Genomic DNA, 24,621 nt, shown 5'->3' on the forward strand with positions numbered 1-24,621 from the left:
TGTCTGTGTATCATTCATTTCTGTGTGTAAGATTATGGATTTGCCCTTGTCATGCAAAATTTAATATTTTACTTCAATTGTTTGAAGACGTGTGAGGGATCCCCTGTCTCTCATCAAGGGAAAATTCTGAATCATCTTAACTATATAAGTAATTGTGTAATTAGTATTAAAGCTGAGCTAATGTAGTTGCTTCAAGAGGATTCTTTTTCCTTCTGAAGACAGCAAAAGGTAGTGAAAGGGCAACTAAGGACTGCAGGGAGCTTCTTTTGCAGGCACTTCATTTTTTGCTGTCTGTGTAGATTTTTTTTTCCCACTTTATAATCACTAAAGCAGTTCTCTCTGTGTTTTGAGACATATGAAAAACTAAGTTTTACAAGGGTAAAGCAAAAACAGATTAAGTAATTAATGCAGAATTCCAGGAGATTGGAAATGTTTGGTATTTTTATTTAGAAATAATTATGGATTTTTAATTGAAATTTATTCTGCCTTGAAGAAACAAATATTTAATCATAAAATACAGTTAATATTATTAAAAGCTCCATTTTGTGGATGCTATAGTTTGAGGTTTTACCCTGACTACAAAACCTGGTCATGAGGTAAGAGCATGTGTGTATTACTTGCATTGCTAGTCCATTGGGAAATGGAGTATTCCTACCATAGTTCAACTCGATATTTTGGGGCATTGCCCTTACGTACTTCCAAGCAGCTATGAAAGATTTATTACCACTAATGAGACAGGAAATATAAGTTCCCTCGTTTCAATGGTCTTTTTTTTTTTCCCCCTTAACAGTTAAAACCTGTCTTGTCCTCCTATCTTTAATATTTAAATTGAGAGTTAGCAGTACATTGGTTTGGGGCAGATTTATATGAGTTTAGATTATTTGGTATTTTCTTTGTATAATTTTATTATGTCTCCTGAAAGTAAACTCAGGTTTGCTGGAGTATACAGGAATTATTTGCGCTTTTCATTGCACCAAGAAAACATCTGTTTTAAGTCATACTATAGCATCACAGTATGTTATGCTTTTAAACAGATTGCAAGCATGTTTCTGTATGAAATATTGAGAAGAATTTTTAATGAATGTTGGTCTGAAGTTTTCCAAGAAAAATGTTTTATTTTTAATTCTTTCTGTACATACTTGCCAAATTAGGGAAGTATGCAGCATGCTCCCCTTTTTTGAGTTACAATGTTTGACAGGATTATCTTGCTGACTAAATGGCATATTCATTTTAAGACAACATTTCCAATATTTCCTATTGTGTAGCTTCACAAGGACAGAATTGTAGGCAGGAAACTGCAAGGTCAAAACAATGAGTAGGACATATAGAAAAGATTATTGTTACTTAAAACATGTCACCACAGTCTACCTGAGAGATAATCAGGATAAATCTCAAAGGAGGATGAAACCGAGAAACTAAAAAACTTGGTTTTCCCCTTTTTCACCTGCACCTTGTCTCTCCCTTTGCTTTTCCCTTTGCTTTTCCCTAGACTTCGGATTGCATTGCCTCAAAGCTTGGGAATTTGCTCTTGTCAGTGAAAGTGGGCACACCTAATGATAAAGTGTTATTCTGACCCATATGTTGCAAAAGCAGGCAGTGTTTTTACAGGAGATGACAGGTGTGACTGTTTCTGTACTCCTGTGCTCTGCCATCTCTCCACGCTGCCCATGGCATGATCTTAAAGCAGGGAGCTCAGTAGGGTTCTCATTTCCTCCTTTAGGGTGTTTAGGAGAGATGTCCATTGGGAAGAACTAAAGAAGTTACTGGAGGGTCTGTGGGCTTCTCAGCACGTACCATATCACACAAAGTCATGGCCATTCTGCACAGGTGTAATATCTACTTCCTTTGTTTACTTTTTTATCTCTTTACTGATATGGCAGCTGCCAATATATCAGCAAATGGTTACATACAAACTTCTTGCTGTATAGGTAGCTAATAATGAATATAATTTTCCAAAGCCAAGTGAGAGATTTTCCTTCCCTTTATGCTGGACCTTTTCTTCCCTTTTTGCTGGACCTATGGTTGCTTCCTTGAGAATAGCATGTTTCCTTCCCATTTTTTGGTCTGCTTGTTTCTTTCCCTTTGCCCTTCATTTTCAGGCACCTAAAGGATTCATATATCAGTCACATGACACTGAAAGCAAACATTATACATAAATCATTGCTAATAAACTGAAATGATAAAATAAACATAAGTGATGAATCACAGAAGCACAGAATCACAGAACATGCCAAGTTAAAGGGACCCACAAGAATCATCGAGTCCAATTCTTAGCCTCAGCCCTGCACAGGAGGGGCTGCACTACCCAAGAGTCACATCATGTGCCTGAGAGTATCATTTAAACACTTCTTGAACTCTGTGAGGCTTAGTGCTGTGCCCACTTCCCTGAGGAGCCTGTTCCAGTGTCCAGCCACCCTCTGGGTGAAGAACCTTTCCCTAATATCCAACCTAAACTTCCCCTGACACAGCTTCAGGTCATTCCCTCGGGTCCTGTCACTGGTCACCACAGAATAGAGAGCAATGCCTGCCCCTCTTCTTCCCTTCATGAGGAAGCTGTCGACTGCAATGAGGTGTCCCCTCAGTCTTAACCCCTCCAGGCTGAACAGACCAAGTGATCTCAGCCACTCCTCACACAGCTTCCCCTCAAGGCCCTTCACCATCTTCGTTACCCTTCTTTGGACATTCTCTAATAGCCTAATATATTTCTTACATTGTGGTGCCCAAAACTGCCACAATACTCAAGGTGAGGCTGCCCCAGTGCCGAGCAGAGCGGGACAATCTCCTCCCTTACCTGGCTGGTGATACTTTGCCTGATGCCCCCCAGGACATGGTTGGCCCTCCTGGCTGCCAGGGCACTGCTGGCTCATATTTAACTTACCATCAACCAGGACCCCCAGGTCCCTTTCTCAGCACTGTCTTCCAGCATCTCATTCCCCTGTCTGTCTGTACATCCAGGGTTGCCCCATCCCAGGTGCAGGATCCGGCACTTCCTCTTGTTGAGCTTCCTATGATTGGTGATTGCCCAGTACTCTAATTTGTTGAGGTCTCTCTGCAGAGCCTCTCTGCCTTTGAGGAAGTCAGCTCCTCCCTGTTTTGTGTCATCTGCAAACTTCCTTAGTATCCCTCCCAGTCCTATGTCCAAGTCATTTATGAAGATGTTGAAGAGCACAGGGCCTGAGATGGAGCCCTGTGAAACCCCACTAGTGACACGTCACCAGTCTGAAGAAACAGACATGCATGCTGTGGTTCTGACTAAAAATGTTCAAATAGAAGAGATAAATTGAAAAAATGGAAGACAGTAGAAGTGTCTTCAAGTATTTAGAGCTTTTGAAAATCAGACCATTTATTTAAGGATCAGATTACAGATTTAGGTCCTTACTTCAGGCTGTTTTTTTAAGAAAGGTTTATCTTTGGAGCTTAGTGTAGGCTCTGTGCAAATCTCAAATTCATCCTTGAAGTGAGGTTTGTGTGGAGCACAGTTGGCTGCTCCCTAATCAGCAACAGGTACAGTAATCAGACAACCAGTGGTGTTCATACCTGGAGATAACATCCCGTAGCCTGATGACTGAATTTGAGTAGCCAGGTTCCTAGCTTTAGCTCCTCAGTTAAGTATTTAAAATTTAGTTTAGATGAGAGTGGATGGAGCTAAGAGTAAAAAAAAAAAAATCACTTTTTAAAAATTCTTTCAGTATTTCAGTCTTCCTCCATAGTATTTCACTTAAAGTCTTGATCAACCTCTTCCATTTATGTGAATTAGCATGCAGATCCCTCTTCATTAAAAGGACTATTGATGCATTAATAGATAAAATAGGGACAAAAGAAGCATATTTCAAGCTGTCATACCCCAGAATTTTGTTTTTGCAAAGCATATTTGAACTACACATTAGTTTTAGGATTATCTGATTCACAAGAGCAAACAAAATGCAAAATGACTTTTCAGAGAAATTATATATATTAGTTGTCTCTGTATTTCTATTGGGAGTGACCAAAATAAAAAAAAAGAATGGTTAAGCTGTTTATAAATATGATCCATTAAGGCTCAGATAAAAAGGTTGTATTTGTAGTTTATAATCAAATATATATTGTGAGATGTGATTAAAAAAGTGGATCTTCTTTTTACTACAGAATCTAGTTCCATAGCTAAGCCCTAGTTTTTGAACAAAACCTGTTTTCTCTAGACTGTTTGCAAAAGGTCAGCATTGAATATAGGAATGAATAGACCACAAACTCTTCAGGGGATGGTATTGTTTGTTGTTTTAGTGCCATCCATGACACTAGACATTTTGTCAGTTCAGAACAAATAATAGCAATGATGGGATGGGAATACTCACGTATTCTGCTGACCAGTTGTGTGGGGAATAATGATTCAGCTGCTAGAAGGCAAAGAAAACAGTTATTCTTTGAGATTGCTGTAATAAAGGATACAAAGGAGCATACTGAGGCTACTAAACATCTACATATAGCCAAGAAGGACTACAGTAGCCTAATATTTTTAAAGCTCAGACTAAACGAGTTTGTAAATTACCATTTAATAAAACTGAATGTTTACTACAAAATTATGACTTCAGACTCTAGCACAACCTTGGATTTATATGGTCTATATGATCTAAATGGAAGAACTATAATACTATCAAAGCAGGTTAAGAATAATGAAAATAGAGGTCATATACTGCTGCTAATTCATGCACAACAGCATGGTCATTTGTCCTGTATGAAAGCAAGGTGAAATTGGTTTAATCATCTAATTGGTAATCTCCTTAAAAGAACCTGGGAAAGAGAATGTCATTGTAGCAATTGTCATATGACTCTGATTGTCAGATATACACTGAAATATGTTTATAATGTAAATATTATCTTCTTATCCTTCAAGTAAATTCTCTATCCTCAGTGACCTTTTTTGAGTGAAATGAGATACCAAAATAATATTGAAACCATGCTGAGATGGACTTTGTAGATTAGAATACTGCTTAATATGAAAATTGTATTGTCATTGACGTGTAAGGACAGAAAGCTGATTTTCATGCATATTTTCTTGTAGAAGCCAATATTCAAAAATATCTTAAAGGTTTAAGAAACAAAAGGTTAGCCTTTGAATGATGCCTATATTCACTTGGTTGTTTTTCCCTTCATTGGTGTTGGTTTTACCATGGTAACAGAAGAAGTGGTCACCTGAGGTAGTGAAATGCTTGATGGGAATTTCTCTGTGTAAGAATGAGGAAGCCTTATTCCTTTGTTTTGGGTAACAGCACCCATACAGCTAAACCTACCAGTACAAAGGAGGACTTTTAATCATCTTGTTATAATTATGCATGAAAAAAAGCAACAAACATATTATAGTGCAGTTAGATGAAGAGTAAAAACAGAGTGATGTTCCCCTTCCTCAATAAAAAAGCAGTTGTCTTTCAACAGGTGTGCTTCTTTCACATCTGTGATGATGTTTATATACACTAGTGATACGTTTTTGTGCATTGACAACATGATTCTAAGCCTCTAAGGGCCTTCGACAAAATAACTAGAGGAAATTAAAGTATACACAGACACTATAGGCATAAAAATCCTATTACCTGTTAAATTTAATTGCTAAAATAAAAATTCCCAAACAGAGCAGTTGCTGAAAATACACAAAATTTGAGCTTTTTCTGAAGGTGTTGAGATGTATCTTGAAGTAGGATAAGGGCATACACATTTAAGAATTGTCATCACTTGAAGTAGGTCATCTTTGTGCTGTCATATTCTGTATTTCATCTGTTCATAATTGAGTGGAATATTCAGCAGTCCCAACGCTATTAAAATTAAGGAGCAGATAACTCCTGACACATGGGTGAAACACCAATTCCTCTGTGCTTTTTTGGTAGTCTGCTACAGTATTTACAACTCTCTTCCTTTATCAGTCGGTGTGTAAGAAAAAGAGACAGTTGAAAATAACATATTTCGTAGTTATGATGGCTTTAAAGTAAACTTATCAATTAGTGACAATGAGATGCTGAGATAATTTGGTCTTCCTCAATCACATACTGAAAATCTTTACGTGAGAAAAGGTAAAAGATGGTAATTTTTTTGCATTGTTCAGATAACAATCTCATCATTGCAACTTTACTGAAGAAAAAAGGCATTCTTAAGCTAAAAAGGTAATCCCTTCCTCCTTCTGTTGACAAACATCTTTATTCTGCAGGAATTTTTTGCTGTTGTTTGTTATAAGTTGATGCTTTAAACTCATCTGAACCAGTTTTTGAAGATTTCTACAATCTCTCCTTCATGGCTGAAAGATAGCTTGATGTTTAAAGTCAGCTAAATTCTATGAACCTATTTAATGCTAATACGATAATGCATTCTGCTCATGAGTACTATTACAGAAGTGTAGTTTGTAATACTGGTAGGATTTCATGAATCATTGAGTGACTTTGTTGGCAATCACATCATATGTTGGAATCAAATGTGTTTCTCCGAACCACACTCCCATTGTATCATACTCCAAACTACAAATCACTAATGGAAAGGAAGGTCTTCTAATTTCAAGGCTAAATTTATCTATGGACAATTTATATCCATTTGGTTTGCAACCATTATGCCTTTCCTCCTGTATGCGTCATATTTGTGGGATTCATTTCCCTAGGTTAAATTAGCTACATTTTTCTAACCTTTTCTCAAAAAATCAACCATCTGACTAAGCATTTGTTTGCATTTTATTCTCCACTTGAAGTGAAATCTGAAAATAAGTTTAAGTTCCTAAGCGACCTTTTAGACAAAATTTACGTGTAAATTCAGGAGAATAAGCCTGGAAAAGTGCCTGTGACCTCCACGGACACTATATCTACAAAAACCTTTCTGTGTTTTTTCTAATTCTGGATACCATAGAGGCTCCACTGTGGACCCTGTCTCTGCCAAACTGACTGCTTTTAGTCAGTTATGCCATGCTTAACATTGTTTGGATAAAAAAAAATGTGGGATTTCTGTTTGTTTGTTTTTTTTTTTCTTCTGCCAGATCTACTGTCTGATTTGGTGGTCATACTCTGTTCCTTAATCTATGTGACAGTGGTGGTAACTTTTTTATATACAGATCTAGCAATTTAAATATTTCTCCTAAAGGCAGGAGATCTGAGTATTCAGAATGTGTGGGATTGGAATTTGTTGTTCAAACATCACAAAGAAATGCTCAGACCAGCATGGAACGTACCAGCCAACATTCGCTGTTGCTGCGTTGCTATCATCCTCTTCTCCGTGTTTTTCTTTTGACTTTGTACCTCTTCTTGTCAGTATATTTCTTCTTGAATACTTTTCCCTGTGACACTCTGTGGTTTTACTTTTTTTTGTTTGTTTGTTAGTTAAATTTTCTCACATCACCTGGCTTTCTCTAAAACACCATATCATATCTTAACAGCCTTTTTCTCAATAAAACTGAGTTGAGGACTGTCAGCTGTGCTGCACCAACCTAGGCCTTGCATCAGTCATCTGAACCTCTGGGCTGGGTGTTTCAAGAGTTCCTTCTCTCCTTTCTGTAACAAGCAGGATGGGGACCTGACAAGAGAAAGCATGACTCTGACTTTGGTCTGATGCTACAATATATCTCTCCAGGGCAAGAGGATATGAAAAAAAGCTTCCAAAGCCTGAAAATATATCCACTTTAAAGTAACTAAAACATACAAAAAGTAATTGAAATTTAAGCAGGATGTAGGGTAATTTCCCTCCATAGGAGGTGTGTTTTCCCTAGCTAACACTTTCTTGACTCATCTCTGCTAATTTGATTAATCATTTTACAGTGGTAGTTCAGTTATTGCGCTGGAATCCAGGTATGCTCAATGCGTAATAGTTTTATTTTGACCTGTAGAATAAATAATGTTATCCAAGAACAAAAATGCAGTGTTTATGTGATACAGTCTTCCTCCCATAAACTCATGTTACGTTTGAGTATTGGGCCTCTTTCTTAACTTCAAGGATCAGTTCAACTTTCTTGCAAAATATTTTCTAAAACTTTATAAACATGTGAATTGGACTAGCAGAGCTGTAGTTAGTGGGAACACTTCTTCTAGTTATTAAATCAAGTGGGTGAGTTAGATGTGGGTAAGATGTGGGTTGCTCACTTTTTGTGGATTATCTATATCTCATAACTGCTTGATTTGGCCTTCTTATGCTGATACACTTTAATGAATACTGTCAGACTATAATCATGCATTTCCACATCCAGTATGATTTCTATTCTGTGTGCTCATTTCCTGTTGATGTTTGCTTGTGTTCAATCTCACTATTATAAAAATTTGAGATTAAAGCACACAGTGTGTATATCATATATTTAAGTCTGAAGCAATCCTAACTGCATTGTGGATATCTTTTTGTCAGCTCTGTTTTTCTATTATTTTGTTAAGGGGATTAGTCATGTCAGATCTCAGAAATATGCTGTACAAGCTTGTGACAGTAAAAACAAAACCCAAATCAAATAAAAATAAATATTTAAGGTAAAACTGTCTTAGAACCTTAGAACATCAGAGATATCTCACTTTTAAATGGGGGGGGCTGTTTGTTGTTTATTTGTTTTCTAAAAACATACTCAAATCTATGCCTAGTAAAAAACAAGATTGCAAATGTGAGTAACAAGAAAAATATTTTAATGCACTATTTCTCCCCCATTTTGTTTATGAGGTAGTTAGGGAGACAAAAATGTACTTTTCTTTTCATAAATATATTCAGGCTTTTTTATAATTAGCATATGCTTTCTTATAAAGATTCTGATTTGCAATGTGATTATTATTACAGTGAAATCAGAAATATATTAATTTTTCAGAGATCTATTTATTAGTGTTTTTTTTCATTTCTATGTTGGTTTCACAATTTCGTTTTATTGAGAGCAGGGTGGAGGAAGAATTAGGAAGGGAAAAATATATAATCCAGCAATGACAAAGGAAGAGGTTGGTTGGTGTCTAAATGAAACTAAAACATTTGCCTTCTGATGTAACTTAGACATGTTTAATGGAAGAAGCATTTGTTTTCACCTTCACAAATATATGAAATACTTTGAGTTACTTTCAGTTAGAGAAAAACTCTTAATTTACCAAAAAGCATTTCCCAAGAGTGCCAAAGAAGTTTATCAACATACTGCAATACAAAATCCTTGACCGACAGGGACCTGGAATAGTTGGCCTATTACTATCAACTTAAAATTATCTAACATTGTGGTATTTAAATAAAAAAGCAAAGGAAGTGAAATGCCAGAGCCTCTCGCATGATGACTGAAAAATAGTCATGCCCAGTGAATGTTAGGTGTCTGCCCTTTTCATAATAGCATTTGTTTATTAGGAAATTGAGTGAGGAGAACATTGTGACACAGCTACTTTATCCAGCAATATGAGGTTGTAGGGCTTGCTGAAAACATAGGGAGAGAGCCATGGGTTCAGAGTATTAAAGCACTAGTATCACTTATAGTGCCAACCATAGTGTCTACTGCCAATTCAGAACCAAAGCATGTGAAGAATTCTGTAAAGAACTAAGATTTATCTGGTGAAGACTGCTGAAAGAAGATGATGTCCATTTCCCAAGTCATAATAAATTTGGGTTGACAGGCTAACTGAAGAGATTGCCTTAGGAAAAAGCTTGCATTCAGGGCATGAGGTTAACTGAGGAAAAGACAAATCTAAAACTGAGGCATATGACTTAATGGTGCAAAATTTGATTTTACAGAGAACCATTCTGACAGAGAATCAGGAGCTAGAGGGCTGGTACTATAAGAAGATTTTTGTAGACTCTTTTGTGATCAAATATCCACATGATTATAAAAAGCTTAGATTAGAATTTGAAACACATAGCTATTTGCCTTGCCTATGTAGCAACACTGAAAAATAAAGTGGTAAATATATGGAGATATAGCAAAAGTCCAAGAGAACCATGGCAAGGTTCATTAAATCACTGGATATCTGACAATTCCAGATATTTGGTTTTTTCACTGCCATCATTTTCATCAATATGGCAGAGAAACCATCACACTTTTTTTCCTCATGCTAATTGTCATTATTTTCACTTTTAACAGACTTGTTGTACCATGTGCTCAGTGTAAAGCATAGTCCTTGAGCTGAAGAAATTTACTCCAGGAAATAGACACTGAACAGGGACAGTGAGCAAAGGAAACAGTAACTGGGTAATTGTTATAGTTTTAAAACACTTAATACTGTTATTAAAATTGCTAAAGTTACTATAGAAAGTTCAGAGAACTGAGTCTGTGAAGGATTTAAATGAGGGAAAGGGAAGTGACTTGATGAATCTGAGAGGGAGCAAGTGTATGAGCAGTGAGTGGACTGCAGCTGAGAGGTACTAAATGGGATCCCCATAACCAACACAGCTAGGAGAAAAGCCAAATGTAGATGTAGAGACAAATGTAGATAGAAAAGAAACAAACATAAAGCCCCTACAAACTGGGTATGGATATATTACATGGAAATAAAAATAAAATAGGTCAAACGACACTGAAAAGAACATGTGCATTTAAAGTATGAAGTATCATGTTCTTTAGGAATATCTATATAACAGTGATCTTTTGAACCATGGATTATTTCATGGCAGAAGAATCACTTCATTATGTTTTTATGTAATTGAAGATGTTTAAGGGTAGATTCTGAGAAGCTTAATGCATATAAGTACTGTCTTATTCCCACACCCTGTGCCGACAGAGGCTATCCTAGCACAAATAAAAATGACATTATTTCTGCTTATGTTGTGAAATGAGGATTTTTTTTCAGGTTGAATGGAAAAGCCAGAATCTGCCCCCTTTTTAGTAGGTTTAAAAACTTTCAGGTCCTCCAATAAATTAAAAAAAAAAAAAATCAATGATAATTATCTAGTCAACTTTGTGTATTGGTCTTCAGAAACTTTATGAGAAAAGAATCAAAGCTGTTATGAAATTATATCTTTTTCCTGTAGTCTATTTATGCTAAATGTTATCTAGTATATTTAGTCAATTGCAGACTCCTAATAATAATATCATGATTCTCTGCAGGCAAATTTGTTTCCTTGAGCATTGCTTCTATTTTAAGCTTATGAAAAACAGTACACAACATACTTATGGCTTCCAATATTGTTTTCTGGGAAAAGAGAGGAAACTATAGTAAGAATTCCAGATAAACCCATCTAACAGAAATATTTGCAAGACAACTAGGTTATATTTTAGACATTCCTTAAAAAAAAAGTTACTTTTATTTTTGTTTCTTAATTAGTGCTTCCCAGACAAACAATGTGTAGTTGGAACACTTTAAGTCCTATGGAGAAGGATAATCTTTCCTTGAGGATTATGTTTTAATGCTTTTTCCAACAGAAAAATTAAACCTAAATTATATTTAATAGTCTGACACAGAGCCACATTCAGTTTAGAGTTGCAAAAGGTATAGTAACTGTCAGGAGAGACAGCTGATTCAACCAATAAACTGCATTTCTTGGGAAAATAATTCCAGATACTATTAATAAATCTTTTTTGTGTCAATTTCTAGGACTCATTAATTTGGTCTTTTCTATAAAAATAGAATAATAAATATACAAGGCAATTGTTAGATGACCTGAATTATAACACATGCATTCTTGTGCATTTCTTGTGTCAGAAACAAATAATTTTATATATTAAATAGCCTCTCCTTACTTGCATTTCAATAAAATTAGACCTTATGATCTTTTCTTACTTAATTTTTTATCACTTCGTCTGTGATTCTTTGCATTTGTATTTCACCTATTAGCTTAATCAGCTATTTTTTAATCTAAACTTTAATGTTCAGCACACACTTCTTAACCAAGAGTGAAGCTCATTTTGCACTACTGAAGTAGACCTTCATTATCTATTCTAGTATTCACAAGAGTCTGGCCTGTTTTTTTTTCCCTTTCCTTTCAGTGCCTTTCTATGTTTAAAGTTTTCTTTTGCTATTTTAAAGGAACTATACACAAAATCCCACTGGAAAGAGTCTGATTACTGCTCTCATGTAGTAGCTAGGCAACTGGCAACAAGATCTTTTGCACAGGTAGAAGCATTTGCCCTTTTTCTGATTTTCTGGGAAGAAGAGTAAAAGGAGCCAGTGTGCAGCAGGGATTTAGCAGTAAAGTGAGCAGACAGGTGATCTTCCTTTTGAGTTACAGCCATACTACATTTATACGCTGCACTGATATCTATACACAAAGTCAAGAGGGGAAGGTGATTTCTGAAGAGAAACACAAAGAACCATGAGTCCCATTTGGTCCACTTTTACTCACATTTGCAAATTCAGATGAACCTACTGATGGATTATAGAGGCTTTAGAAAACAATAAATGTTAGAAATATATAAGCAAACTTTGTACATACAGGGCATCATTTCTTTGGAAAAATGTCATTGCTGTTAGTTTTCACAGTGTCTTTTTATATTTGTTCAGCTTGGCTGTCTGGAACTTGACATGCTCCATTTCTGTGAGAAAGGTGTTATGGATCTTCCTGCAAGAGTAGGAAAGAAAGAAAACTTCTCAGCATGCATAGCATTCAGATTAAAAGAATTCAACCATATCAGTTGAAAACACTGTATGATTTTATTGTTACTTTTTCAAATAAGTAACTTCCTAATTTTGTTCTATCACAGGTACAGGAATGGCTGTGCTTAAACTGCCAGACCCAAAGGGCAATGTCAGGACAACTTGGAGATATGGGCAAGGTGCCACTTCCAAAAACAGGCCCTTCACAACCAGTACCCAAACCACCTGCTACTCCTCCAAAACAGCCTATGCCTGCTGTCTCACATTCTCCTCAGAAGACTTCCACACCGCCTACTCCAGCAGCAGCGAAGCCGAAAGAAGAACCAGGCGTTCAGAAGGAAGCTCCAAAACTTCAACAGGGGAGGCTGGAAAAAACATTGTCAGCTGATAAAATCCAACAAGGGATTCAAAAGGAAGAAGCAAAACTTAAGCAGGGAAAACTTGTCAAGACACCCTCAGCTGATAAAATCCAGCGTGTTTCTCAGAAGGAAGACCCAAGGATTCAGCAAACAAAGCTGACAAAGACAGCCTCATATGATAAAGTTTTGCACGAAGTTCAGAAGGAGGATGAAAAGCTTCAAGAAACAAAACTGGCAAAAACATCCTCAGCTGATAAAATTTTGCATGGAATTCAGAAGGAAGACATAAAACTTCAAGAGGCAAAATTGGCGAAAGTACCCTCGGCTGACAAAATTTTACAGGGAATTCAGAAAGAAGACCCAAAACTCCAGCAGATGAAAATGGCAAAGGCACTGTCAGCTGACAAAATCCAACCTGCAGCTCAGAAGGAAGATGCACAACTTCAGGAAATCAAAATGCCAAAGGCAGTTTCAGTTGATAAAATCCAACATAAGATTCAGAAAGAAGATCCAAAACTTCAACGTGAGAAAATTATGAAGACTTCATCAGTGGAGAAAATCCAAGAGGAACATCGAAAAGAAGAAACAAAAATTCAGCAAGAGAAACTGTCAAAGACACCTTCAACAGATAAAATTCCTGTAACAGTAAGTTCAGACCAAAAGAAACCGCTTAGCACTTTGGAAGAAGATAAAAAACCTGTGCTCCCAGAAACAAGTACACCACATCCAGAGGACAAAAAAGAACAAATTAGAGCTGAGATTAAAGACCATATTGCTGAACAGAAAGAAGTTGAAGCACCTTATAAGGGACTGCAAGCTAAGGAGCAAGAGGATTTTAAGAAAGAGGATTTGACAACTGGGATTTCACAGACGGTTTTGAAAGCTGAAAAGGCTCAGGAGGAAGAAATTCCTGTTCAAACAACACCTTTGCCAGGAACCGAACACGTGGAAGCAGCACGAGAAAAAATAGTAAGTGGCTTTCTCCCTCCCACCTCCCTTTCTCCCTTGCTACAATTTAGAGTCTGATCCTGACAGAACCTCTCCTGTATGTCTTCCTGCTCTTTACTGTTATTCTCTGTACAAGATGATTCTAAATGATAAAATCAATAACTCACCTGGAGTGAAAGTTTAATCAGCGAGTACTGTGCTCTACATGCACCTTTCAATACTTCTTTCCTGATTTTCAGTCTCGGGCAGTTAAGCATTTGAAATTAAGGCAAAGCTCCTGTTTAATAATTATTCAGATATTTCGGATTTGTCTTGATTTTTAAACTCTCCAGACTTTGAAGATCAGTTGTTGAAATTTGTTGTTAAAGTTGTTAAAGGGTTTTTCTATCAGCACCACAAATTAGGGGCAATGTTATGAATTAGGGGATTATGTTATGAAAGTAGCATGTTATGAAAATAGAAGTAAGTTTAGGAAAGTGTTTAAGCTTTGTTAGAATTATATGTTCAAATAAACCCAGTCAAAAAGGTAGGGTTTTTTTAATTTATTTTGTTTTGTTTTATTTTTTTTTCTGGTGGTAACCAAGACATTATTATCCTAATTTTTCACTAAAAAAAAACGAAAAAGGCAGCAACACCCTGTGGTGTTTTTTTAAGTGACCTTAAACACTCATTCATGACATACCCCAACAAGTCCCTAAAGGCATGAAGAGACTGAAGTTCTGATTTAGAACAATCAATAGAATGGTTCTTGGAAAATCATAGAGTCATAGAATAGTTTGGGTTGGAAAGGACCTTAAATATCATCTCATTCCAACCCCCCCTGCCATGGGCAGAGAAACCTTCCACTAGACCAGATTGCTCAGAGTCCCATCCAACCTGGCCTTGAACCCTTCCAGATGGGGCTTCCATAACGCCTCTGGGAAACCTGTACCAGTGATTCACCATCCTCACAATAAAGAATTTCTTCTTAATATCTAATGTAAATATACTCTCCTTCAGATTGAAGTCATTTCCCCTTATCCTGTCCTTACAAGCTCTTGTAAATATTCTCACTTTGTTGTTTTTGTAGGCTCCCTTCAGGAACTGGGACAATCACAGATATCACTTGTATTTAGAGATTTGACATTCTTTGAAAAAAAAAAAAAGTGACTTTGATATTGACACATTTTAAAATATTTGAGTCTTTAAGTGTGATTTAAGGAATTATGGAACCATTATTTTTCTCCAAAGCATTTTTTTCAATAGTATTTTAAAATGTAATTTCTTCCAAAATTTTTTTAAAGACTAAGCTGACTGCTCATGATTTGCAGGTACTTTTCCTGAGAAATCATCTTGCAATATTGAGATGTTCAGTAGCAGTTAGCTGTTTGAACAAGGATGCCTGGAAATCTTAGAGGTTTTTCACATGTTGTTTGTCAGTATCAAACAGCCATCTCGGAACTCACAAATTAACACAGAAGTAGTTCAGCAGATCTACATGAGCACATTGCCATGATGTCAATTGGACATATATTTACAACAGATCAGCTGAATTATATATGTTGCCTTATTACTACCTTCTTATGTTTACTGAGGAATGATCATGTGCTTCGGTTCAGTTACTGGGTAAATATTATTATATTGTTAATAGGGGTCATAATTCTGACACATGCTATTAGTGACAAAACACAGCCCAGAAAGATAGAAGAAGGAGGAAAAAGCTTGTCTATAAGTAGTTTTCTGAATACAAATAAAATTTTTCATTTTGAAAATATAAAATTGAAATCCAGATTAAATAGTCTAGTCAATCAAAGTCTTTTTTTCTGCTTTGTGAAACTTTTTTTTGAAAATGAGTATATCTTTATTTCTTATATAAACAGAATGACCTTTTAAAAATCATGAGTTCCTTTGCAAATAATATTTCTGTTTTCTGCAACAGAATATAATTATGCAAACTATAAATATTTTTTTAATATTTTTCTTTTAGTCATAGTTTTATTTTAATAAAGTTCTGATTTGATTCGATAACCAATGATTTTTTTTATAGAATCATAAAGGTTGAAAGACCTCTAAGATCATGAAGCCCAACCTTTACTACTAAACCATGTTCCTAAGTGCCACACCTAGATGTTTTTTGAACACGTTAAGCACTAAGTTTTATATTTTCAAATAATAGTTAAAGTAAAGGAAGAGTAGTGATAAATAATATTTCTGAAGCAAAAGTGAAGTGTATTGACACTGACACTGTAGAAAAGCCACTAGAACAGCAAAAATGCATTTAACATTAGATCATTTTTGTCATTAGTTGAAGAGGTTGCCTTTGCTGTAATTAAAGTCTTATCCAGGCTGCAGGTTTTATAAGTTGTCTTCTTTCTCATGTCTTAATATCCTCCCATCAAGGTCTCTATTAGAGCTAAATTTGTTCAGTATTAAAAACTCACACTAGGCAAACTTTCAGAGTAAATGCCATTCAAATACTCAGAAAAGCCCAGCAATTCAACATGTACCAAACTACTTCCTACTTTACAAGAAAAAAGTGGATTTTTTTTCTTATTGATTAGAATGTATTTTTCATTCTCAAGAATAGTGGCATATATATATGATCCTTAGCAATATTATTTCTGCAATATTTTGCTTTTCATCTAAAAATCTTGTACTTGTGGTATATTTACAAGTTTAACAATTATGCTGCCTTCATGTATGTGATGGCTAACCCTGTAGAAAGTAAGTTACCAGCCATTTAAGCATAGATGTAGCTAGTGGCAATATCCTAGTTCTCAGACTGCAAGAAATAGAGGAAAAAAACCCAAAGGCCAAATATTATTTATTGTAAGTTACAGGCATATTGATCTCGAAACATGATGTGCAGTATAATTTTTGCATGACATTTCATAGGGCAAGCAATGATCGATACAAAAATTATAGAAAATATATTCGTATTTTGGTAGCCTTAAAAAGAAAGTTGGATTTTTCTCATCACATTTATTTCTAGTGATAAAAGAAGTCTGTCCTTATTGTAGATCTTTTTCTCCTTCTTACTGTACAAATTGCAGACGTTCCCATATTCAGTTTCCTGTTTCTCATAGCAGTCATGTTATGGCATACACTGAGGTTCAACACTAAGGTGGGCAACAGCAATATTCATTACCATCTCCTCTGAAGTTGTTCCTTGACCAGTTGTTATCTACCTTTTTCTGTGCTCAACTGTTTAGTTGACGCCTTCTGTCTGTGCTTTACCAGGGACTGTATCATTTCATCTCCCTGTGGAGAACCAAGACCTGAGAGGCTCACTTTCACTAGATGGATGCATTCTGTCCATCAGCTCCTAGGAGACCTTCTGGGCTTGAGTAATGTTCGTGTTTTTCAGTAGCTCATCTAAATTGATCACAGTATGTTTTGTTGGTTATGTCTTTATAAGTATTAACTTATGGGTCATAAAAGAAAAAATAGCAATCAAGTGTCATAGGTGAAATTTTAGTGATATTTATAAAGGTAAAAATTCCTTGGTTTTAATGATATATTTAATGATGTATTTTTTAAACACAGTCCAATAAATTCCCCTTAAATACTTTCTTCTTTAATAAAGGTAACAAAAATGTAAATATAAGATACAAACCCTGAATTTTAACTATGCTTGATTACTGGCTTTTTGTGAAGACTATAGGTAGTCCTGTCCTTAAGGGCTGGAGTATATTCATTTTTCAGAATAGTGAGCGCTAAAGTATTCAAATGATGATGATTCCCAAAGTTGTTTTGAGTACTATAGGTTCTCCATATTTATGTATTAATCACAACCTTATCATTCAGGAAGTCCTTAGAAATATTTGTTTTCGCAGTGGATTTTTAATTACAATAGATTTTGCTATGATATCAGACAACTGGGTTTACAGTATTGGGTACAATGATGGGAAGAACAGATGTAGTTTATATTCATTGTAATATCTGATTTTGTAAAACATATAATAAATTACTTCTTTGAAATTATGATTATTTAATAAAATACTAACTAGTATATTACTGTAATATTAATATTAGTGTTTTAATGTAGGTTTATGTTCAAAGGGTTATGTCTAAAAGCAAGAACAGGTACCTTAAATGCAAATAAAATAATGTAAAAAACCTGACTGGTTTTTAAAAATAAAATAGCTGACAATAACAAATATTAAATGTTTTGGCAGTAAATGTAATTTTAGAGTGAATAAACATTTGAAAATAGTTGTAATTGATAGCAACTTAACATGAGTGTAAATGTAACTTTAAATTATAACTAACATTCATGATAATTTTCTTATTTATTTATTCCGCAGTATTATTTTAAAATTATTTTTCAATTAAGAGTATTGCCAAGGAAGCTGATAAATTAAAGCTTTAAATAAATGGTTTGCTGTACTTCAGAAATCATTGAGTCAGATTAACACAGCTAATAAATACTACCTACTTGTATTATTGACAGCCATAACTGATATAAAAATTACATTATATTATTAAAAGAAGGAGAATTGGGATGCTTGTTCTCAAATAGGTAGTGGAGATGGGGACATTCATAATATTGTCAGCTAAGAGGGCAGCTAAGATGACCTGTATTTTGGAGAGTGAGCTGTTTTGTTAACTGAATGATGAGGTACCTTCACTAAGAGCGTTTCACTGCTGAGAGAAGCAGGAGGGAAATTGGTGCAGAAATACTTGCTGTAGGATATTTTTGGTATCGTTATTTAAAGGTGATAGAGGTGCTTGTCAGTCAGAATGGTGTAGAAGGATCTGGAAGCTAGGATGAATAAGGGTGTTTAATTAGTGATGGAAAGAAAACATTGGTTCTGATGCTCAGTTAGGTGTGCCTGCCTTGTTTACCTCCTTTGACCAATAGCTGACCCTCCTGCTTTCTTCCCTGCAATTACACTTCCCTACTAACAACTTACCTCTGCAATTTACTGAGAAACTTCTTTTTTATGAGGTACTCAGAAAATATTTGTACAGTGCCCAATTATATATATCTGTGGGGACATTCCAAATCGTATTAAATCATGCTTCAATACTCTATGTATTCTGTTGCATGTTACAATGTGTAATACTTCAATAAACAAAATTGAGTTTTGGGTCCAAAATAGGTCCAAAATATGAGAAGATTGACATATTACCACAATCATAAAAGATTAAATGGGCAAAAAAAAGGAGCAGAACCCAGAAATTCTGCGGACAAAGCCATATTGCTTTGTATCTAGAACCATGTAGAAAGCTTTGAAGTATAGTTATTACAATCTTCATATAAATTAACCCCCGAACAACTTGTCCCATGGATATGTGAACAAATGACAGATTATCACTAGTAAATGTTATGAAAAAATTAAATACAGTAACTTTTTATATTGAGAAATAGACTGTCATCTTGTAAACAGTAAAATCAGTGACCAGCATGGACAGCCATGTAAAGCTTAGTTAGATTCAATGCAAAAAATAAAAATTTGAGGAACTTTTTTTGTATTATTTTAACAGCTTTGAATAGTGAAATTAGTGTTCAGTCTTCAACTGAGACATTAACTCAGCCTTTAGGAAAAAGAATCACATATATTTAGTTGCCAGAAGACATTAAGAATTTATATATAAGTATATACATACGCGTATGTATTTATTTTTTTAGGAAAAGGAGGATGAAAAATCAGACACATCAAGCTCTCAGCAACAGAAAAGTCCACAAGGTCTGAGTGACACCGGGTATTCTTCTGACGGGATATCGAGTTCACTTGGTGAAATTCCAAGTCTTATCCCCACTGATGAAAAGGATTTACTCAGAGAAACTAATAAAAAAGACACTATTTCACAAGAAAGTCCACCAAGCCCCTCAGATCTAGCTAAACTAGAAAGTACCGTACTGTCAATTTTGGAAGCTCAGGCAAGTACTCTTTCTGATGAAAAATCTGCAAAAAGCAAAGAGCTTTCTGAGACATATGGTGAACAGACAAAAGATCAACATAAAGCAAAGCCTTTGCCAGTCACTCCAGAATCTTACAGTTCAGAGGAGGAAGACTTAGAAGCTATTAAGGAAGGTGAAGGAACCATCATAGAAGAGGGCAAAGGAAGTGCTTCCTTGCAGGCAGATTACAAGGAAGAACATGAAGGAGATGACGTATCAGCAAGAAGACAACGCTATGATTCTGTGGAAGACAGCAGTGAGAGTGAAAACTCACCTGTCCCAAGGAGAAAAAGAAGAACTAGTGTTGGTTCTTCAAGCAGTGATGAGTACAAACGAGATGACAGCCAGGGATCAGGTGATGAGGAAGACTTCATTAGAAAACAGATTATGGAGATGAGTGCTGATGAAGACGCTTCAGGTTCTGAAGATGATGAGTTCATTAGAAATCAACTCAAAGAGATCAGTGCAACTGAAAGCCAAAAGAAAGAAGAAGTGAAAAGCAAAGCCAAAGGAACAGCTGGAAAACATAGAAGAATGGCACGGAAAAGTAGTGTGGGCTATGATGAGGATGCAGGAAGAAGACATTCGTGGCACGATGACGATGATGAGACTTTTGATGAAAGCCCAGAGCCAAAATACAGGGAAAGTAAAAGTCAAGACAGTGAAGAACTTGCAATAACTGGAGGAGGAGGCCTTCGACGTTTCAAAACAATAGAATTAAATAGTACAGTAGCAAACAAATACTCTGAAGTAACTGAACAACAGAAAGGTATTTTATATTTTGATGAAGAACCTGAGCTAGAGATGGAGAGTCTTACAGATTCACCAGAAGATAGATCTAGAGGAGAAGGATCTTCTAGTTTACATGCTTCTAGTTTCACACCAGGTACATCTCCTACTTCAGTGTCATCACTTGATGAAGATAGTGACAGCAGTCCTAGTCACAAAAAACTGGGAGGTGAGAGCAAACAACAGCGCAAAGCCAGACATCGGACACATGGTCCTCTTCTTCCAACTATTGAAGACTCTTCAGAAGAAGAAGAACTACGGGAAGAGGAAGAACTTCTAAAGGAACAAGAGAAACAGCGTGAATTAGAACAGCAACAAAGAAAAAGTTCTAGCAAAAAATCTAAAAAGGACAAGGATGAACTAAGAGCCCAGAGAAGAAGGGAACGTCCAAAGACTCCACCAAGTAATCTTTCTCCCATTGAAGATGCATCTCCAACAGAAGAATTACGACAGGCAGCAGAAATGGAAGAGCTGCACAGATCTTCCTGTTCTGAATATTCACCCAGTATTGAGTCAGATCCTGAAGGATTTGAAATCAGCCCAGAAAAAATAATAGAAGTACAAAAAGTTTACAAATTGCCTACTGCTGTCTCTCTATACTCCCCAACAGATGAACAACCAGTTGGACTCCCAAAAGAAGAAAGTGGTCAAAAGACATTGAAAAGTGCTGAAGAGGTATATGAGGAGATGATGCATAAGTCCAAATCATTTCAAATTGCAAATGAAAAAGATGAAATATTTGAAAAAGAATCTTTATATGGTGGAATGCTTATAGAGGATTATATTTATGAATCTTTAGTAGAGGATACTTACAATGGAAGTATTGATACTAATCTTGTCATGAGACAAGATGAGAGCAGTGAATATATGCAACAGAGAGGAAAAGAGAAAAAACCAAGAGCTTCAGAACAGGTCTATGATGAACCACAGAAAGTTACTGATCTAGAGAAAGACTACTATGATGTTGAGACTTTACATACTATTGTGCCTCAAGAAGATATTGTTTCTAGTTCTTACATTATTCCAGAAAGTCATGAAATAGTTGTATTAGACAGCACAGTAACTTCTACCACCGAGGAAAAGCACTTGTTAGATGCAGAAGCTGCTTATGAAGAGCTTATGAAAAGACAGAAAATGCAGCTAACCCCTGGCTCCAGTCCAACACAACCAACTTCAGATTTCATTCCCACATCTGATACAAAGGTATCTGGTGTTGGAGAGATAGTGGATAGTACATCTTTAACATCAAGCACTACTTCAGCAATCTCAGATATATCACCTGTCAGTAGCACAACACTTTCTATTCCAGATGTTAAAATAACACAGCATTTTACAGCAGAGGAAATTGAAGATGAATACTTAACAGATTATGCCAGAGAAATTCAAGAAATAATTTCTCATGAAACATCAATATTGACCTATTCTGAGACATCTGAAGTTGCTGCATCAGTTTTACCTTCTGATACAGCTTCCTTAACATCATCTACATCTTCAGTTTGTACCACAGATAGTTCATCACCTATAGATAGTGCAACCACAGGTTTTATAGGTACAGCAGATGCTGTAAGTAAACCAGCAGATGCTGAAGGTATCAGTATAATAAGCCAGGTTCCCCTAACGTCTGCAAAAGAGTACTCTGAAGTGAACATGCCTTATGAATCTATTGATGGAACCACTAAAAAGCCTTCCATAGCATCAGATAAGGAGAGTGTGGATCAAGCTGCAGTTTGTTTGCCTGAAACTACACCTTCAGTAGTGACAACTACAGTTACAAAACCCAAGGAATATGTGGCTGATACTGTTTCCTTTGATACCTCCAAAGCAGAGAAGGAAGCAGCTAGAAAAATTAAAAGTACGATAGAGGCTGGCAGTGTCAAAATTCATCATGAAGAGCCACACAAAGAATTAGGTGTTGATATGGCAAGGATTGATTTGACTAGTGTTACATCTGAGCAACCACCTATAGGTATAGCATCATTACCAGTTACAGAGCCTGCATCAGAAACATCTTCTGTACCCACTCCCAGTGTTGTAAGTAAGACCAGCATGGTCTCTGTGCCTTCCTCAGCTCCTGCTGTTTCAGCCAAAGTATTCTCTCTTTTTAGAAGCTCTTCTTTGGATTCTCCTGCACAACCTTCTCCACCCCCACCTCCTCCTCCTCCACCACCACCACCACCTCCACCACCATTACCACCTCCACCTATTTTACCCAAGCCAGCCATTTATCCCAAAAAGAAGTCACAGATTAAGACTACAGCAGCAACAGTTCCCACAGTGGTCCCTTCAGTCACAACTGTTCCAGCACTAGAGTCCACAGCTGTATTAAAGAATCATGTGGTACCTATCACAAAAACATACACTCCAACACCACCTCCTGTACCACCTAAACCATCTTCCATCCCAGCAGGACTTGTTTTCAGTCACAGGCCCACTGAAGTAACTAAACCTCCAATTGCTCCTAAACCAGCAGTACCTCCACTCCCAATAGCTGTTCATAAGCCAGCAGAAATACAGCCCAAACCAGTAAGTTTGTCATTGACTTCAAGTATGACTCTGAATTTGGTCTCCACAGTTGAGTACAAAATACCATCACCTACTTCCCCTTTGTCTCCACACTCTAACAAATCTTCACCAAGACTGGCAAAACCGTCACAGGAAACATATGTTGTCATCACATTGCCATCAGAGCCTGGAACTCCCACAGAAGCTATAACTAGTCAGGCTGTTACCAGCTGGCCTTTAGAAGCACCTCCTAAAGAACAGATTCCCCAGCCTATGCAACCAGTTTTTACTTCACCCATGAAAACTATGGAAATTCAAAGTACTGCTGGTCAGAGTATGTATATTTCAGGTGCTTTGCAAGCTATTCCTGTGACAACACAGTCGACTTTTGAAAAAATACCTAGTTCAAAACCAGAAGTAGTAACCACAGAGGTAACCAAGACCACAGTGTCTGTGGTTAAGGGTCCAGTGCCTGGTTATGGTTTAGGTAGTGTTGCTATTACTATACCTCCAGAACCACTACATATAGTAGATCAACCCAGATATAGAGAGAACGGAAGGTTCCATCCTTTGGGTGATGTCATAGATCTTCGCACTTTAACTAAGATGGACGTTGAAATGAGAGACAGCTGTATGGATCTGTCTGCTGTTTCCATGGACGTGAGAAGGCAAATGCCAGTGAGTGACGCAGGTGGGCGCCCAGTAAGTACTGTCCAGCCATCCATAATAAACCTGAGCACTGCGTGTGTTGCTGATCCTTCCCTGTCTGTAGTCACTGGGACAGTAACAGTAGTGACCTGCACTGCCACTGTGAGCTACACCACCAGTACAGACAGCCTTGTGGATCTGGGACATGCAATGACAATACCGCTCCAGCTGACAACATCAAAACATTTTGAGCCTCCATACAGAGTAACAAGCAACCAGGCTTTCTCTGCAGGTAGAGATGAAGTGCCAATAAATTTATCCCTAGGTACTTCAACACAGGCAATGACATGGGCTACTACAAAGCCTGTTACTGTACCACCTGTTGGTGTTACAAATGGTTGGACTGATCTCTCCACTTCTCAGGAGCCAGCAGAGAGTGGAGCAGTTGACCTTAGCACTACAAAATCCCACAGAACGGTAGTAACAATGGATGACACTACTTCAGGTATCATAACGACAGTAATAGAAGATGATGAAAAGCCTGTAGATCTGACTGCAGGGAGAAGAGCTGTCTGCTGTGATATGGTTTATAAATTGCCATTTAGGAGCTGTGCAGCACAGCAGCCACCTACTACACTTCCTGAAGATCGCTTCGGCTACAGAGATGACCATTATCAGTATGATCGTTCAGGGTCATATGGCTACCGAGGAATGGGAGGTATGAAACCATCTATGTCTGACACAAATTTATCAGAAGCTGGACTGTTTGCATATAAAAGCAAGAATAGCTTTGATTATCGAGTTGGGGCAACTGATACAGCAGTAGATCTTACTTCTGGAAGAGTAACTACAGGTCAGTATGACACAGCAGCAGATCTTTCTTTGAAATATAATTTTGATGTTCCTCACCTCATTTCAGGATAATTTTTTTATTGTTTTTCCCCTCCTTCTGTTGTTTTGTTTTCTTTTGGACAGTGTGACAAATTATGCTGGATTACACGTGTTTTTCATTTCTTCATTTTAC

The 24,621-nt window shown here is 36.6% G+C and overlaps 1 protein-coding gene and 1 long non-coding RNA gene across 9 annotated transcripts in view; one reads left to right on the forward strand and one right to left on the reverse strand.

Annotated features, from left to right (window-relative positions):
• PCLO (piccolo presynaptic cytomatrix protein) overlaps positions 1-24,621 on the forward strand; it is a 351,079-nt gene that overhangs the window by 132,348 nt on the left and 194,110 nt on the right. For all 8 annotated transcript variants that reach the window (XM_051795279.1, XM_051795271.1, XM_051795275.1 and 5 more), the window contains exons 4-5: positions 12,572-13,792; positions 19,386-24,450. In XM_051795279.1, the coding sequence (XP_051651239.1) occupies positions 12,572-13,792; positions 19,386-24,450 (6,286 nt within the window). The remainder of the gene's footprint in view (positions 1-12,571; positions 13,793-19,385; positions 24,451-24,621) is intronic.
• Positions 1,908-23,460, reverse strand: LOC127474489 (uncharacterized). Its single transcript, XR_007905874.1, has 4 exons — positions 23,350-23,460; positions 12,304-12,429; positions 4,332-4,373; positions 1,908-2,103 (listed from the first exon to the last, which is right to left on the reverse strand). It is a non-coding gene; the product is annotated as an uncharacterized LOC127474489 (long non-coding RNA).

This window comes from Manacus candei, unplaced genomic scaffold (genome assembly GCF_025592945.1).
Source record: "Manacus candei isolate 608988 ecotype Guabito, Panama unplaced genomic scaffold, ASM2559294v1 h1tg000042l, whole genome shotgun sequence".
Classification (NCBI taxonomy): Eukaryota; Metazoa; Chordata; class Aves; order Passeriformes; family Pipridae; genus Manacus; species Manacus candei.